The sequence below is a fragment of the Trachypithecus francoisi genome, unplaced genomic scaffold (assembly GCF_009764315.1).
Source record: "Trachypithecus francoisi isolate TF-2019V2 unplaced genomic scaffold, Tfra_2.0 Lachesis_group0, whole genome shotgun sequence".
Taxonomy (NCBI): Eukaryota; Metazoa; Chordata; class Mammalia; order Primates; family Cercopithecidae; genus Trachypithecus; species Trachypithecus francoisi.
Genome location: NW_022681453.1, coordinates 111,293,658 through 111,313,363, shown reverse-complemented (window position 1 = coordinate 111,313,363; position 19,706 = coordinate 111,293,658). Strand labels below are relative to the sequence as shown.

General features: G+C 32.5%; 1 protein-coding gene across 2 annotated transcripts in view; it reads left to right on the top strand.

Annotated features, from left to right (window-relative positions):
• The first annotated feature begins 3,853 nt into the window (after positions 1 to 3,853).
• The window catches only part of SI (sucrase-isomaltase), a 112,437-nt gene continuing 96,584 nt past the window's right edge, over positions 3,854 to 19,706 (top strand). The window contains exons 1-8 of one of the 2 annotated variants that reach the window (XM_033211613.1): positions 3,854 to 3,928; positions 6,352 to 6,469; positions 7,685 to 7,821; positions 13,420 to 13,537; positions 13,801 to 13,910; positions 15,189 to 15,340; positions 17,285 to 17,456; positions 19,163 to 19,262. In XM_033211613.1, coding sequence (XP_033067504.1) covers positions 6,352 to 6,469; positions 7,685 to 7,821; positions 13,420 to 13,537; positions 13,801 to 13,910; positions 15,189 to 15,340; positions 17,285 to 17,456; positions 19,163 to 19,262 — 907 coding nt within the window. In that variant the 5' untranslated portion in view covers positions 3,854 to 3,928. Of the gene's footprint in view, positions 3,929 to 6,351; positions 6,470 to 7,668; positions 7,822 to 13,419; positions 13,538 to 13,800; positions 13,911 to 15,188; positions 15,341 to 17,284; positions 17,457 to 19,162; positions 19,263 to 19,706 lie in introns of both variants that reach the window. The other variant, XM_033211614.1, reaches the window with a different exon arrangement.

Here is a 19,706-nt window from a genome sequence, read left to right as displayed (position 1 = left end):
TTCTTTGTCTCTTTTGATCTTTGATGGTTTAAAGTCTGTTTTATCAGAGACTAGGATTGCAACCCCTGCTTTTTTTTTTGTTCTCCATTTGCTTGGTAGATCTTCCTCCATCTCTTTTTTTGAGCCTATGTATGTCTCTGCATGTGAGATGGGTCTCCTGAATACAGCAGACTGATGGGTCTTGACTCTTTATCCAGTTTGCCAGTCTGTGTCTTTTAATTGGAGCATTTAGTCCATTGACATTTAAGGTTAATATTGTTATGTGTGAACTTGATCCTGTCATTATGATATTAACTGGTTATTTTGCTCGTTAGTTGATGCAGTTTCTTCCTAGCCTCGATGGTCTTTACATTTTGGCATGTTTTTGCAATGGCTGGTACCGGTTGTTCCTTTCCATGTTTAGGGCTTCCTTCAGGGTCTCTTGTAAGGCAGGCCTGGTGGTGACAAAGTCTCTAAGCATTTGCTTATCTGTAAAGGATTTTATTTCTCCTTCACTGATGAAACTTAGTTTGGCTGGATATGAAATTCTGGGTTGAAAATTCTTTTCTTTAAGAACGTTGAATATTGGCCCCCACTCTCTTCTGGCTTGTAGAGTTTCTGCCAAGAGATCTGCTGTTAGTCTGATGGGCTTCCCTTTGTGGGTAACCCGACCTTTCTCTCTGGCTGCCCTTAAGATTTTTTCCTTCATTTCAACTTTGGTGAAACTGGCAATTATGTGTCTTGGAGTTGCTCTTCTGGAGGAGTATCTTTGTCGCGTTCTCTGTATTTCCTGAATTTGAATGTTGGCCTGCCCTACTAGGTTGTGGAAGTTCTCCTGGATGATATCCTGAAGAGTGTTTTCCAACTTGGTTCCATTTTCCCCCTCACTTTCAGGCACCCCAATCAGACGTAGATTTGGTCTTTTTACATAATCCCATACTTCTTGCAGGCTTTGTTCATTTCTTTTTCTTCTTTTTTCTTTTGGTTTCTCTTCTCACTTCATTTCATTCATTTGATCCTCAATTGCTGATACTCTTTCTTCCAGTTGATCGAGTCGGTTACTGAAGCTTGTGCATTTGTCACGTATTTCTTGTGTCATGGTTTTCATCTCTGTCATTTCGTTTGTGATCTTCTCTGCATTAATTAGTCTAGCTGTCAATTCTTCCACTCTTTTTTCAAGATTTTTAGTTTCTTTGCGCTGGACACGTAATTCCTCCTTTAGCTCTGAGAAGTTTGATGGGCTGAAGCCTTCTTCTCTCATCTCGTCAAAGTCATTCTTTCACCAGCTTTGATCCGTTGCTGGCGATGGGCTGCGCTCCTTTGCAGGGGGAGATGCCCTCTTATTTTTTGAATTTCCAGCTTTTCTGCCCTGCTTCTTCCCCATCTTTGTGGTTTTATCTGTCTCTGGTCTTTGATGACGGTGACGTACTGATGGGGTTTTGGTGTAGGTGTTCTTCCTGTTTGATAGTTTTCCATCTGACAGTCAGAAGGACTGTCTGTTGGTCTATTGGAGATTGCTTGAGGTCCACTCCAGACCTTGTTTGCCTGGGTATCAGCAGCAGAGTTTGTCGAAGATAGAATATTGCTGAACAGCGAGTGTACCTGTCTGATTCTTCCTTTGGAAGTTTCCTCTCAGGGATGACTCCACCCTGTGAGGTGTGGGGTATCAGACTGCCCCTAGTGGGGGATGTCTCCCAGCTAGGCTACTCAGGGGTCAGGGACCCACCTGAGCAGGCAGTCTGTCCGTTCTCGGATCTCATCCTCCGCGTTGGGAGATCCACGGCTCTCCCCAAAGCTGTCAGACAGAGTCGTTCGCCTCTGCACCGGCCCCGCTGCTTCCCCTTTTGGACCTCAGCTGTGGGCTGTCCCCAGAGGTGGAGTCTACAGAGACAGGCAGGTTTCCTTGAGCTGCTGTGAGCTCCACCCAGTTCGAGCTTCCCAGCGGCTTTGTTTACCTACTTAAGCCTCAGCAATGGCGGGCGCCCCCCCCCCCCAGCCTCGCTGCTGCCTTGCGGATAGATCACTGCAGACGGCTGTGTTAGCAGTGAGGGAGGCTCCGTGGGCGTGGGACCCTCCCAGCCAGGTGTGGGATATATTCTCCTGGTGTGCCTGTTTCCTTAAAGCGCAGGATTGGAGTGGGAGTTACCCAATTTTCCAGGTGTTGTGTGTCTCAGTTCCCCTGGCTAGGAAAACGGATTTCCTTCCCCCTTGCGCTTCCAGGTGAGGCGATGCCTCGCCCTGCTTCAGCTCACGCTGGTCAGGCTGCAGCAGCTGACCAGCACCGATTGTCCGGCACTCCCTAGAGAGATGACCCCAGTACCTCAGTTGAAAATTCAGAAATCACCGGTCTTCTGTGTCACTCGCGCTGGGAGTTGGAGACTGGAGCTGTTCCTATTCAGCCATCTTGCTCCGCCCCTCCTAGATTACATTTTATATGTAGATATAATAGTGGCAAATTGGCAGCTTAATAATGAGTTTTGCAATCTATGAATACGGCATATCTCTCAATTTTTAAAATCTTTAACTTTTTCATCAACAGTTTTTGATGCTACTCTAATTGACAATCTAGTTATCTGTCAACTTACATCTCTGTCTATATCTATATTTTAGTTTCATTTTCCAGTTGTTCCTTGCTGTTATTTAGGATCATGATTGACCTTTGTATGTTGACCTTATATCCTATGACCTTGCTTTGCTTGCCTATTGGTTCTAGGAGCTTTGGGTTGATTTAGTGAGATTTTATACATATAAAATAATGTGGCGTATGAATAGAGAGTAAATCCCTCAAAAGTTTTGTTATATTTTTCCTACTTAGATTATTCTAGACTGATTTTAAACTTATTGCTACATAACTGATTTTATATATTGAAATTTCTCCTTTATATAGCTACTGAGTCTTACAACAATCCATGCATAATTCTTTTTAGACTCACATTTAGTGTGTTTCAAAACCTAATTGCTCTACTTTATGCAAATGCATTATTTTAATATATATTTTGTTGAAAATGTAGTGTCCAGATGATATGCAAAGCTTAGACTCTAACAATTTCAGAGTCAAATTGAGGTCAATAATAATAAGCAATATTAGCTCATATAATTCTCTTAGTGATTTTATAGTTAGTATTTTTCCCACAATTTCTCAAGTAAATATAGTACAGTCAGCATTTATGTCCATATCTCTTATATCAAATCCATTGCTTTTAAACATTATGCTAGCTTAAACCAGTAGCGTAATTAATTTTATAAATTTTACTATATGAAATGAGAGGGGTTTCCGACAATATGATTTTTTTATAATTCAATGAGTGCTATGTATGATAAATAAATAGATAAATATGTTGATTTTATGTCTAAATTACTTATCTGTACACCTCTACTTTATGTTTTATACTTAAGGATTTGGTCACTTTTTCAACCTTAAGATCGAAGACAAGACACAGGGAATAATTTTTATTTAATAATTACTTTTTACAAAATATTACCTTCTAATTGTTATATCCTGCAAATTTTTTACAGATTCTGTCTTTCAAATGTTTCTACTTTCCTGTGAAGATCTAAATTGCACACAGTGAGACAAAATAGTTATTATAACAGCATCCAAATATAAAAGAAATATAATTTTGAAAAGAGAAAAAAAAGAAAGAGCTACTTCTATGTTCTTAAAATTCTAATAGTTCACAGCTTTGAGAAATCAAAGACATCTGACAGTACAATTACTAATTAACTTATATTCCCAGAGAGAAAGATTTATCTAAACTATTTTCAGGGTTAAGGCTTTTAACAATTGCATGTTGAGCAGAAGATTATTAAACACTGATAGGCTGGTGAGGGTGCAATAAAACTTTATGAGTAGTTAAATATATACCTAAGCAACTTGCCTTGATCATTATTTTGGCAGCCTTATCCAAGTCTGGTACAACACAGCAAACAGAACAGGCTATGAAATAAGGTAAGTCTATGGCTCATTTTTTTTTTTTGTTATTTTTATGTTTTCAACTAATTATATTTTTTCTTAATTTGTGTTAGCAGTATTCCCATCTATCTGCACTAGGTTAAAATAGCAATATCACATATTTTAAGTTGCCATTGAAAACATGCAGTACCTTGTATTAAACAGGAAAACACATTTCTAATTTGTTTTAAATACAGGATTTTTTTTTTTTTTTGGCCCAACTCTTCATTACAACTTTTGTAAGACTTAGGTGGAATCATAGCAACTTTTGTTTAATGACTCTATATGAAAGAAAATAAGTATTGATTAATATTTTGAAAAGTAGATGAATACTCTAATAAAGTATGCTTAAATATATTCTAAGAAAATCTATATAGAGTAGAATGCTACATTTATAAAACATTTCATGTTTCCTACTTGACTTTTTAAAGATAATTCTTCAAGTTGTTATATAATATTGTTCATCTTCATAATAAATAGGCAGAGAAAGGGTGTCAGTACATAATTTCCAAGAAGAGTTGTTTAAAATTACTGTAATCCACAATTACAGGGATCGTATTTTTATCGCAGTAATTTTAAGCAATTGGTTTACATTTTGTTTTGATTTTTCTAAACAAAGGAGAGTTTGACTCATGACAAAAATGCATTTTTTTAAGATTTCCCTTGTCAAAAAAGAAAACACAATTCTCATTACTGACTTGTTGGTAGCAAAGTAGGTTATCACTTCAAATGAGATTTACACTTATTTAAAGTTGAACACTAAATTTAACTTTGTCAGTTCTCAACATAATATCAACCAACTGAGCTTCATTTTTCAAACAGCTTTATATGTTACCTGTTGCTCTGTTTAGTTTACATTCATTTTCTTTGAAGATTACTGATGCAGTAATAAGCTTACGTATCTGTAACAGAAAATTATATACTAAGAATGAATGCTAATCTGCAGATATTCATTTATAAGCTATAGTAAAAAATTAAGTTTTTGCTTACTTAGTATTAGTCTCTGACTACTTTTATAATTTTTGCTAACAAGAATGTAACAATCTAATTGAGGAAATGGACATATATGTAAATAATCGCAATGAACATTTCCTATGCTATGGTAAATGAAGAAAGGCTAGATTAACTGTGCCTCAGAGTAGTAAGGAACTCACCATGACATTTGAATTGAGAAAAATTTAGAATTCACCTAGAAGAGTGGATGGGCAGGGATTGAAACTGAACAGCAGGTATGAAGGCAATGTGTTATCTGAAAATTATGCTGTGGTACTGGGGATAAAATGAAGGCATAGTTGTAAAAATTCTTTGAAGATAAAGTCAAATGGACTTACTGAATGATTGAATGTTGTAAAACCTATGGAAGAAGGAAAAAAAAGATGTTTAGGTTGGGAAAACTGGGTACTTGAGTTGACACAGTTACAGAACAGGGACCATTGTGAGACCAAAAAAAAAAAAAAAATGGTTTTAAACCCAGTAATTTATTAAAGCATTTATTGTAGAAATTCTAAGTTCTACTTTGGAATATGTCTTTGAATTAAGATTTATATTAAAATCATGGAACACAGATAATCCATGGAAACCTGAGAACTAAGAAAAATAAGATATATGTGGTCAAAATTAAATTAAACAAATACGCTTTCAGATAATTATTGTAGATGTGTTCTTTCCAGTCTACATTTGGGTATCTTCTATATGCTACCTCAAAAGTCTAATGCTATCTAATAATAAATATACATTTTTGATATGAGAGTTTTGTATATCTAATTTGCTTCTGTTTGATGGAGGAAGTTAGTGATAATTCAAAAGACTTTTAAACAGAGTAGCAACTCGCAAATATATACTGTTCTATCAAATATATGTATTTATGTTCGTTTTAACAATATCATTGTGGAAAGTAGTGTTGGAATTAGAGAGACAGGAGTTCAAGAAAAAAACTGAAGATTTTAACTTTGAAATATAACTTATTCTCTCTTAAGCTTAAAGTTCCTAATTCGTAAAATGTGAATAACTATTTCTTTCATAGAATTGTTGTGAGAATTGAGAAACAGTGCAAATGGAAGCCTTTGCCTAGCAAAATGCTCTAAATGAGAAGGCAACGCACACCTACTTGAATGTATTTTTTCCATCTATATTTTCATCTCAGCGTACTACTACTATAATGCACATCAGTAATTCATTCCTTTTACTTTAAACTGCATGTATTGCTTACATTTTATATCAGGATAAGTTACAAGTTATTAAGTACATGCTTAATATATTATTAAGTGGGTGCTTAATTTAGGATGTTATGTAAGTGCTGTCTGCCACTCTGCATTGTACTTACTAAAAAAAAAGAATGTATGTAATTTCATGAGAATTATTGGTGGTTTATTATAGTTATATATTTTACATTTTAAATATATATTATTTTCTGTTTTTAGATGGCAAGAACGAAATTTAGTGGATTAGAAATCTCTCTGATTGTCCTTTTTGTCATAGTTACTATAATAGCTATTGCCCTAATTGTTGTTTTAGCAACTAAGACACCTGCTGTTGAAGGTAAGTAGTACATTAAAAGCATGTCTACATTATCGTGAAGTTAGGAGGAATTTACTCCACAATAGTTATAGGTTTAAAAAAATAATCTGTGTAAGATGAAACACTCATAGAAAATCCAGGATAAGTTACACAACTACTCCAACTTTTTCTATTCATTATATTCCAGTTATTTCAATGACGAGCTATTGTAATTAAGGAATCCATGTTCTTTGACATTAATTGCCTTCCCTAGCTACTTGACAAAGAGCAAAGAGGCAAAGGGATTATATCGTTAATGTAAGGTGGAATAATAGCTTACTGCCTGAGCATCATCTCATTAGTGGGAAAACCTGGGTTTTTGCTCCAGCCTTTGCACACTTGCAAAGGAAATGAGGATTTGAGCATATATTCTTTGTTCTGACTAGATTGTATTTTAAGGAGAGAGAGGTTGTATGAGAAAGGCAGTTAGAGGAAAGTTGAAAAAAGACTTGGATAGTTTAATTATCTTTTTCTGAATATTTTAATTCTAATTTAGAGTTGGTACATACAGAACGCTGAATCTCTTCATTATTCTCTCTTGAGCAAACCAGCCTTGTAAAGGATGTTACGCATTATCTTCTAGACTATAGTTAGCGTTTTTTATTCCTGGTAGTCTTTTGTTTTGCCTACTTCCAGAAACTGAGAGCTTACTCTACTATGAAGCAATAGATTTTAATGATATCTCGTTGCTGGAATGTTATTTATATGGAGTTGGTATCTACCATTCTTTGTTATTCCAGCTTTCTCTACTCTACCTATCAAATTATTCCCTTGAAAGTACGTACTTTCACCTATTTTCCTCTTCTCTAATTTCTTCTCACCTTCTCTTTATGCTTTTCCTAAATCATATTGCTCCATCTTGTTTCTTGAGCTGTAAAGTACAAATTGTAAATACAGTATGAATGTATATTTTGTTACCTTTTGAATCTACACCAAGTCCTTTTGTAAATATATTTTGTATTTCTGAAGAAAAAGTCAATAGGATTCTACACTGTCAATTTTAAAAGTATGATTGGATCTTTTCCTTTTGATGACTAGTGCTTGAATTTGTGGGACTTTTATAAATGCAAAATTTATTTTAAAATTTTTATTTTATATGAATTCATGTATTATTTCAAAAAATACTTGTTACTTGAAAAATCTGAGAAAATTAATTTAATGTCATGTTTTATTTTATTGAGTTATTTCCTCCCCCAGAAATTAGTGAATCTACTTCAACTCCAGCTATTACTCGTACGACTACGAATCCTTCTGATTCAGGAAGATGTCCAAATGTGTTAAATGATCCTGTCAATGTGAGAATAAACTGCATTCCAGAACAATTCCCAACAGAGGTCTGCAACAAAAGTCTTTACTATTTTTAATGATATATAAATTATTATATTAAGATAATTGTTCAATATTGGATCAATCTTATTTAATAAAGAGCTAGACATAAATTAGGCTGTATTTATCTTTTTATCATAGCTCTCTATTAAAAATGATAGATAATAGAAGTTACTGAGTTTGCTTTCCTTTATCTCTGCTCAATTTAAACTACCAAGTTAATATTCATCCATATTTAACAAGTTACTGTTAATTTTATAAATCTTCATGAAATTCTATCATCTCAAATCTACTTCTTGAAGAAAGTATACCTTTGACAATATAGAACATTTAAGAGATGGTATGTATGTTCCAATAGAGTGTTTGTAATGATAGCATTAAGAAGTATCTGTGGAACATAAAATGATACTCATTTTATGAAAATTATTATTTGTTTTTAATTTAACAATTAGAAGTGAAGAAGAGAAAATGGATAAAATTAGCGGTAACCAATTGGATTCATGTAACCCGCGTTCAATCTTCCTTTTTCCCCCACAAATCTGTGTGGGAATAAAGGTCTATGTGTGTGGGTGTATATGTACAGTCCTTCATTGGGTATCCTCGGGGAATTGGTTCCAGGACTTCTGAGGATATCGAAATCTGCAGATGTTCAAATTTCTTATATAAAATGGCAGTATTTGCATCTAACTTATGCACATTCTGCTGCATACTTTAAATCATCTGCAGAATATTTATAAATCTAATACCATGTAAATGCTATGCAAATAATTGTTATACCGTATTGATTTTTGTTTACATTATTTTTATTACCATGTTGGTATTTTTTGTTCCTTGAAATATTTTTGATTCACAGTTTGCTGTATCCACAGATGCAGAGGGCTGACTCTATGTACTGACAGTTTGCAAATATTTGCATTTGCAAATACGATATGCAATTATAAATTTCACCTTCTCCACTCCACTTTATCACACATAAATTAACTGAATAAACTATAAAATTTATTTTGTTCCTATTCTATCTTCCCTACATCATACTAAGCATATTATTTTCTAATTAATTTGCCACAAACCAATTTGAAAGAGATGAGATTTTCCTTAGAGTAATACTATAAATAGTAGGTCCTATAGCTTACCCACTGATAGAATAGCTAAATAACATAGTATTTACTGTGATACACTGAGGAAAGTGGCCAGATATTCTCTTTACTTAACCTTCTTAGGTGGAGCTTGCAGTGGGCTGAGATTGAGTCACTGCACTCCAGCCTGGGCAACAGAGTGAGACTCCATTTGGAAAGAAAGAAAGAGAGAGAGAGAGAAAGAAAGAGAAAAAGAAGGAAAGAAAGAAGGAAAAAAATGATTGAAGTTGAACATAGAATTCTATGAGGAACAATATGGGTTTTGAAGGTCTTATAGGGAAACAACATTTGAAAGTCAATGGTTTATAGTTTTGTTGCCTACTATTAGTCTTTACTATCAACTTAAACTGTTAGATTGCTAGAATGCTGAGGAATGTTTTCAGTATGAAATAAATTATATTTGTGAAGTAAACAAGTTAAACTTCAGCCAATAAATGACAACTTACAGTTTTAAAAGTTGAACTTAGTATATCTCAAATGAATTTGAGTATTTTCTTGACATTTTTAACTAGGAAAGTGCAACTTAACAAAATGATTTTAAAGAGATTATCATTTAAGTGGTACCTTATTCATAAAGTTCTGGACTTATATGGAAGCTTAGAGTGTTGCTCAAAGCTAAATTAATACTCCCGTGTCACTTTGCTAGTTTACAGGCAAAACTGGAATTAGAATAGTAGTATGCAAAGTTCAATGTGAGCTCATGTTTCACGAACTCAGTAGTCACTGTTCTTTAACGAGCATGTCATAATTTTCTCTAAGTGGATGAATTTTCAAGGTTGTATTTTTCTATTATATGAAATGGATTTAAAAAGTAAATAATAAAGGAATGAAAAATGAAATCTACCTGAAATTAGAAAATGGGCCTAGATATTTGCCTTTTTCTGCTTTAGGAGATGTTGCAATTTTCAAATACGATTTTTATTCAAACTTTGTCACTCAGGGTTTTTTTGTTGTTGCTGCTGTTGTTGTTATTTATAGTTACGTATCTTTAATAATACTTTTCTTTAAATACCTTAAAGATTCTTTAAAATACTTCAAATGTTAATTTTCCACCATCTTAAGTGATCAACTAAAGCAATAATTTTCATTTTAAATATATACACTTACTCTTTTAAATATGAGAAGCATTCTATCTGACTAAATATTATTTGTTCCAAATGTAGTGATAGAGATTGAAGTTGGTTAAAGTAATGATTTTCGAAAAATTTCCTTAATTAAAAAAAGATTTATCTTGGATTTTCATATACATGAGGATAGATCATGATTGTTAAATATTTGAAAATTGGTTATATTAAACTTACTGTATAAATTATTGTATACTAGAAATGGCATGTTTATTGTATATTAGAAAGGGCATATTTACTTAGTGCAAAATGATGAGAAAATATAGAATAATCAAATGGTTACCTAGGAAACAGCCATAATTCCATGCAAAGTGCATTAGCTCAGGCTGCCATAATAAAATTCCGCAGAATAGGTAGCTTAAACAATAGCAATTATTTTCTTTTTTTTTTTTTTTTTTTTGAGGCGGAGTCTCGCTCTGTCGCCCGGACTGGAGTGCAGTGGCCGGATCTCGGCTCACTGCAAGCTCCGCCTCCCGGGTTTCCGCCATTCTCCTGCCTCAGCCTCCCGAGTAGCTGGGACTACAGGCGCCCGCCACCTCGCCCGGCTAGTTTTTGTATTTTTAGTAGAGACGTGGTTTCACCTTATTAGCCAGGATGGTCTCGATCTCCTGACCTCGTGATCCGCCCGTCTCGGCCTCCCAAAGTGCTGGGATTACAGGCTTGAGCCACCGCGCCCGGCCTATAGCAATTATTTTCTCACAGTCTTGGAAGCTAGACATCCAAGATCAAGGTGTCATCAATGTTGGTTTCTAGTGAGGCCTCTTTCTCGCTTGTAGACAGCTGCCTTCTCATTTTGTCCTCACAATGAGTATTTCCTCTTTGTGCAGAGAGAGAGAGGTCTTTGTTGTCTTTTCCTTCTCTTATAACAACACCAGTCCCAATGAATTAGGGACCCACCCTTATATTCTTATTTAAACTTAATTAATCTCTGAAAGGACCTATCTCCAAATACCTTCACATTGGGGGTTAGAGCTTCAACATATGAATTTTGGGGGCACAATACAGTGAATATACATATCTATGTATTGTATACACATTATATGTTACTACATATAAAATTATTACATTTAATGTATATAATCACTTATAATTGTATATCACATAGATGAAATATGTTACAATATGATACATTTATTATACTTTTATTTGCTAGAGTTTAACTGTGTCAAATGAAGCCAAAAGGAAAATAATTAGATGAGAAATTAAAAATAATGAGGAAAATGCCTGAAACCCTGAAAAATAGGAAGAACAACTAAACATAAATAACAAGTATCAAAATCTTCATAAGATAAACTAAAATTACCAATATTTTTAAAGCAACAACAGGGATATACATTTTTAATTAATATATTGGTGTGTATATGTAGTAGGTTAAATAATGTTTTCCAAAAATTCATATCTACTTGGAGTCGTGGAATATGACCTTATCTGGAAATACAATTTTCCAGAAGCAATTAGTTAAGATGTAGTCGTAGTGAATTAAGTTGGGCCATGAGTTGAATGACTAATGTCCTTATAAGAGGAAGGAACCACACACAGAAACAGACAGGGAAGAAAGCCATGTGAAATGGAAGCAGAAATTGGAAAAATACATTTATAAACCAAGGAATGCCAAGGATTGCCAGGAGCCACTAGAAGCTAGAGAGAGACAAGGGAGAATTATTTTGTGAAGCCTTTGGAGGCAGCATGGCTCTGCTGACACCTTGAGTTAGGACTTATAGCCTCCAGTACGGTAAGAGAGTAGATTTTTGTTGCCTTAAGGCACCTTTTCCAAGGTTGTTATGAAAGACATAGGAAAATAATATGGTATATTTTCAGGAAATGAACATAAGCCTGTTTTACTCTATACTTTTTAATTATTTAAATTGTGATTATATGTGCTTATTTCTTTCATTTTATTTTTTAAACTTAGCACCTTTATGTGTTTATATATGTATTTATGTAAATATATTTAGACTTTTATATACAAATCTTTCATAGAGACTGCTGTAAATAATATTTTTTCGTACAATTGTCTCTTTGTATTGCTAGGAGTATTTCTTCAGGTTAGATAACCAAAGATAAAATTGCCTGATCAAAAGTTGCACACACTTTAGACTCTGATAAGTAATTAGATCCAATTGTACCCCAGTGTGCAATATATATGTGTGTATGTGTGTTTGGGTATAAATATATAAATATATACCCAAACACACACATATATGTATATAAGGTGTTTAGAGAGATTTTATATATATATATATAATTATATATGTATATAATAATATATATATTTATTTTACGTAAAAATAAACATATGTGTATTTTTATTTAATATAAATATATATTTTATATATAATATATACTTTAATATATAAATGAATATATAAAATCTATATTTTATAAATAATAAATGTACATATATTTCATATGCTTAGCTATTTAAATATTATATAAAATATATAAATATATAGTATCTATACTATATATATTATATATGTGTGTGTGTGTGTGTCTGTATCTGGTACCATTTTAATTTGAGGATGAAATAGCAGAAAGGTTGGTACACACTTTCAGCTGATTAAAATGGAGGCTTTTAAGAACTTATTTTCAGGGAAAGTAAGCAAAGGGGAAAATCCTACAATTTTTTGAATTACAAAAATGTGTCACACTATTAAATTTACATAGAAAGAAGACTTGTAATTATACTGCTGTTCATGCATAGCATCAATATTTAGCTAAACTATTTATATATAAACATTTATAATTTTTCTTTCACTTCACATAATATTTCATATGGATAATAAAATTACTGAGAATTCAGTATTTTGCTTTATTAATTGAATGCAATTGCAGCAACTACTTGTGATATTGGCACATAAACTAGTTAAGATAGCTTAATTAAATATTGACCTAGTAAGTAGTTAGAATTAAATCCCTTACACATTTTAAGTGGTTTTAAATTCAGGGCCATGTTTTCATCCTTCTAGTTTAAATTTCAGCTTGATACATAATTAGTACAAAATAAATATTTCAGTTCTTCCATATAAATACCATGACAACAGAATAAATTATAATTGTTTGGAGATCAGGTTCCTTTAAAATATGTGAGCTTACAAAAATTTGTATAGATACGTGATTTTAATAATCACATCTCAGGTCATACATTTCTGACAGGGTGTAATTAATTCAATTTATTAAATGTATTTCTTCCAGGTAAAAGAAACAAAAGAGCAAATGCTATTTTACCATATTATACATTTGAAAAAATTAGATTATTTAAAAATATGCATTCATTGGAAAAATAGAGACTGGGACATCTGATACTAGTACTAATGATGTAATTCCTTTTAAACTATTTTATCAGGGAATTTGTGCACAGAGAGGCTGCTGCTGGAGGCCATGGAATGACTCTCTTATTCCTTGGTGCTTCTTCGTTGATAATCATGGTTATAATGCTCAAGAAACGACAACAACAAGTATTGGTAAGAAGTCCTCTATCGTGTTGATTCAATATGATATATTGTAAGTGAAGCAAAAATGTGTCTTAATTTTTTCTTTGGAAAAATACCTTAAATAGAATCAAATAAGAAATACGTTCCTGAGAATGTTCAAATTTCTTATTTTTGCATGATTGTAACAAATTTAAAAGGTACTCATTTGTGGTAAATACAGTAGCATAAATATATTTAATAATTGTTAACATTATAAATCAAGTCACTCATGGCAGCTTTTTTTATTCTTTAAGGACTTGAAGCCAAATTAAACAGGATACCTTCACCTACACTATTTGGAAATGACATCAACAGTGTTCTCTTCACAACTCAAAATCAGACACCCAATCGTTTCCGGTTCAAGGTTCGGTTTTAAAGGTTTTCAAAGAAGATTTAATACTAAAAGACATTTGATGGTCTGGGAGCCGTGGCTCATGCCTGTAATCTCAGCACTTTGGGAAGCCCAGGCAGGCGGATCACGAGGTCAGGAGATCGAGCCCATCCTGGCTAACGCGGTGAAACACTGTCTCTATTAAAAATACAAAAAATTAGCCGGGTGTTGTGGTGGGCGCCTGTCGTCCCAGCTACTCGGAAGGCTGAGGCAAGAGAATGGCAAGAATCCGGGAGGTGGCGCTTGCAGTGAGACATTTGATGAACACATCTTTCTTCCTACAAATACATTTTATCTCTTGAGAAATACTTATTCCAAGGCGAAGGATTAATTAAACTGCACTTCTCTCAGATTGTTTACGCAAATACAATGTACAAATAATAATAGTGTGCTCTGCACTTATTTTTGGGGGACTTACATAATATTCATGCAAAATATTTAGCTCAGTGCCTTGAAGAAAATAAACATTCTCAAGAAACATTTAAATTTTTTTTATAATTTAAACTACAGGCTATGATAGAAGATTAACCTAAAATTAATTTGAGAAAAGTGTTAGTGTTTTAAACATGCAACATAATACTTCCTTTCATTGATTATAAATTTTATTCATGGTTTTAAAAAGTACGATTCTTCTTTTTTTTTAGAATGTAGTTTACTAGTATAAAAATTTGGAAGTAAAAACAGCACCAAATTATTTGTACATCACCTTTTTAGCAATAATTTCACGGAAACCAAATTTTTCTTTTTCTCAGTGATTCAATTTTATTTCAGTACTTCTTTTTAGTTTCTCTAAAATTTTTTAAACAAAATTTCTTATCTTTATGGATAAGATTCTTATCTTTATACAGTTATATAAGGACCCAAACATTGAAAAGCATTGTGAATGATTAACTTCACAAAGGTCTAGTATTTAGTGTCTTGATTTACTAGTATACAGTGATTGATTACTAGTATTCAGTAATCAATATTTGATAATACTGTCATTTTTATATCAGTCAATAAAAATCTGTACTTAATTTTATACATAATACTTAATAACCAGCTAAATCTATGTATTTCTTTAATATTTATACACTTTGTGCATAGCCACTCAAAAAAGTTAAAATTAAGGTTCTGAATAGATTTAATACTCTTCTATGAAACTAATCACCATTTTATTTCTAGTTTAGAACTTGCATTTAATAGTTCAGAAAGGGAATATTAAATAAAAGTCTAGAATCAAGTAATGCTAACTTGCTTAAATCTTTCCAGATTACTGATCCAAATAATAGAAGATATGAAGTTCCTCATCAGTACGTAAAAGAGTTTACTGGACCCACAGTTTCTGATACACTGTATCACGTTAAGGTTACCCCAAACCCATTTAGCATCCAAGTTATTAGGAAAAGCAATTCTAAAATTTTGTAAGTATATTATTTTACAATTATATGAGTTTATTCTGTTATTATAGAATTGGAAAGTCTTAATTTCAAGACATTTTCTGTAGAAATAAATTTCCTCCCAAAAGAGGGTAGGTGGATAGGTTTATAAAGATTACAGTGATAAAGGAGTTTGGTTTCTTGTGGATGAAAGATGCTGGAACATAAATCAGAATCTACAAATAAAGGTTGAACAAAGATGAAGGTGGAGAGCTTCACTAATGCAACTCTAGTCTTGCATATATTTGTACATACATAGAATAGCTCTTGTGTCTTTCCCCCTATATTTATCACATTTTGTTGCCAGTTTGTAGAATCAGACAGTTACTATTCAAAGATGAAAGAGGAGTTAGTTCCCATATTAATATTAAAATAGTTTATATATATGTAGAATCCAATATAGACTGAACACCTTCATTATGATTGTATGAGGTGTGTAGGTGCAAGAGATTTAGTAATTTCCTATGAATGGTTTCAACATAAATGCCCTTGTATCCCCAAGAATTGCTAATAAAGCAATTGTCAAGATTAAATCTCAGCAATTGCTCTTACTAAATGTATTTTAGTACTTTTGTTAATGACTTTGTGTTAAATCATAAAAATATTAAATGCCATGTGAAATAAGCCAGGCACAGAAAGACAAATACTGTATGATCTCCCTTATAAGTGAAATCTAAAACATGTTGAAATCATAGAAGCGGAAAGAAGAATTGTGGTTTCCAGAGGCTGGGAGTGTAGGAGAATGGGAAGATGTTGATCAAATGATTAGACAGAAACAACATGTTTTTGAGACCAATCAACATGGTGACTATAGTTAATAGTAAAATAATAATTTAATGTATCTTGCAAAAGTACTAAGAGACTACTATAAATTCTAAATATTTGCAGTAAAAAGTATGTAGGGTGATGCATACGTTAATTAGTTTTATCATCAAATCATGTGTATCAAAACATCACATTGTATTCCATTAACACAGACCTCCCTCAGTATCCATGGAGACTGCTTTCAGGACAACCCCCGCTTCCCCACTGAGTATACCAAAATCCATGGATGCTCAAATTCCTTATATAAAATTGTGTAGTATTTGCATATAACCTACGCACATCCTCTTGTACACTTAAATCATTTCTAAATTACTTATGATAATGAATGCAATGTGTATTATATGTAAATAATTGTTATACTATATTGTTTAGTGAAGAATGATAATAAAAATGTCTGTATATATTTAGTATAGATACATCATTCTTCCCCCCCCCCAAATAATTTCCATCCCTTGTTGTTTGAATCCATGAATTCAGAACTCACAGATATGGAGGGCTGACTGTATATACAATGACTAATTGTCAATAAAAATAAAAGCATACAAATCTTAAACGTCATTTAGCATTTCTTGTAGTACCTATTTCACCTGCATAAAACATTAAAATTTTTTAGGGTAAAAATGCTTTCAAGCTTAATTTTTTAGTGTGGAAGCCAGTAAAATACTGTATTTTAAAATCTGGTACCTAGAGCAAGCAGAATTGGATTTGAAACTTGGCTCTCCTGCCTACCAGTTTGTGGTCCCTAAAGACATCAGTTAATTATCCCAGTTTGTGTCATCTGTGAAATGTGATTGATAATGGCAGTTATGCTTTAAACTTGTGATGAAAAGTAAAGGAAGAAATGGATGTGAAAGATATTGGCAATAATTGTGTCGATGCAGTTAACAAATATTTTTTATGGGGTAATTTGTGTGTTTCTAAGAAGTGACTAAACTAACCAGCGGTATGTTTAAAATGAAATATTCTGGATAATGTTAGCATAAACCTGTATCTGGTAGAACATATATATTATATATATATATATATATATATATATGCGTGTGTGTGTGTATATATATATAATCATATATACACACATGATTATTTATTTCTTTTATGGTGCAGGTTTGACACCAGCATTGGTCCCTTAGTGTACTCTGACCAGTACTTACAGATCTCAACCCGTCTTCCAAGTGATTACATTTATGGTATTGGGGAACAGGTTCATAAGAGATTTCGTCATGATTTATCCTGGAAAACATGGCCAATTTTTACTCGAGATCAACTTCCTGGTGATGTAAGAAACTATTTTTCTTGTTATAAATGTAATCATTATAGTGCAGCAGATGATAATCTTAGCATATTTGAAAACATCATTTATTTTAACTGATCGACTAAACTATTTGAATATCACTGATACCAATACAGAAGCTTGTTTAGCTTGAGAGTGACAATTGATAGGTTTTAAATGAACTCAGTGACTAACAGATTTTGTGAAGTTTTTCACAGGATTTCCAGTTTATAAATGGTTTATTTTGACTTTCATGATCATATTTTATGATTCCTTTTCAACTCACCCTTGTACTTATATCCATCAATGGCTAGCCATTGCACTAGAATAATTCCAAACACTGTTTTACATGTCTTCATATAATATAATGTCTGCCTAGCTACCAGATACTATCTCATTCATCTCTGTCCTTCTTATTGTTCTATAATATATGATCATTTTCCATAACTTCAAATCTTTGCACAGTTTACTTTTTTTTTTCTGATAAGTACAGAAACCTAATGTTCTTCATCACTCATGTAATATATCATTCAGCTCTCAATCGAAATTTGGTCTTGTAATAACTCTCAAACTCTCCAATAAGGACTTAGTCTTTATCTTTATACCTGACTTAGTATAATAATGATATTAGTGTGTTACTCCTGTATATGTTTGTTTCTATGTTTGTTGCTGAAAAATGTGAGATTTTGGAGAGCAAACATCACACCTTTAAAAAATATTTTTGATTCATGATTGACTTGGGTCAAATGTTTGTCAGTTATTTCTTTTTAATTGGCAATGCTGTTTCTATATCAAAAATTAACCAATGAGTAGTTGTTTTAAAGAGTTTCATTTGGTACGGAATTTCTAATGAATTTTACTAATTTCTATTTACAGCAGAGTGAGATTAATTAATTAACACCAGAGTGAGAATGTCAGAGCTAATTTCCATACATTCTTTCCTTTAAAAATCCATATCCACTTAGTCAGGAAGTCTTTTTCCTTTCACCTTATCAGTGTATTTCCAGTTTGTCTCTATCATGTCAACTCCTCATCAGCTCTCAAGAAACAGACTACTAAGTTTTTATGAGGGTACATATCATTTTGGAAGCTCCTGCAGTACCTTGGGCATACATGAGGCCTAATTGATAAACATGCCATTACCTTATCATGACTAAGTAATTATTTTTATTTTTTATTTCATTTATTTATTTTTGAGATGGAGTCTAGCTCTGTCACCTAGGCTGGAACGCAGTGGTGTGATCTGGACTCACTGCAACCTCTGCCTCTTGGGTTCAAGCGATTCTCCTGCCTGAGCCTCCCCAGTATCTGGGATTACAGGTGCATGTCGCCACGCCCAGCTAATTTTTCGCATTTTTAGTAGAGGCGACGTTTCACTATGTTAGCCGGGATGGTCTTGATCTCCTGACCTCGAGATCCTCCCACCTAGGCATATGTTATTAAAATTAATGTAATTATAATAAAACAGGACAGTTAAGTAACATATTACTAGTATATGTTATATATTTTATACATTACTATATTAATAATAAAAAGTTTGAAGTTTTGTTTTACCTATAATGTTTCATTGGTATGTATAGTGAAGACAATTAGTATAGAAACATGGGAAATAAATTATAGTAACAAATTAATTCATGAAGAGCATATAAAATATATAATCTTTTTGTTTTAAATATATTTGAAAATTTTATTTTCAAATTCTTGACTTATAGAATAATAATAATTTATATGGCCATCAAACATTCTTTATGTGTATTGAAGATACATCTGGAAAGTCATTTGGTGTTTTCTTAATGAATAGCAATGCAATGGGTAAGAATAATTTATTTGATAATATATTTATAGATTTCACTTGAAATGTTTTAAATGCTCTCTGTATTTCAATCATGCATATTGTATGTCAGAGCAAACTCTATTATAGTTAATATTAACATATGAAATTGTCATAAGTAGATTTTGAAATTAAAGAGAAAATCAATTTTTGCATACGGGAAAGTACGCTATGTTGTGGCATTCAGGCACTTTATTTTCCTTTCAGAGGATTACCGAAACACATCCATGCCAATGGGTATTTTCATTCCCTCAATCTCATTTGTCTAGATAAGTAAACATGCCACTACAAATGAAAATAAAAAAGATGTCTATGGAAATAGAAGAGTAAATTTTTTAGTTCATCATAATTCATATAATGTAGTATTTTAGTTTTTAATATTATGAGTATAATATCTATTTAATAGGTGAATTGATGATAATAAG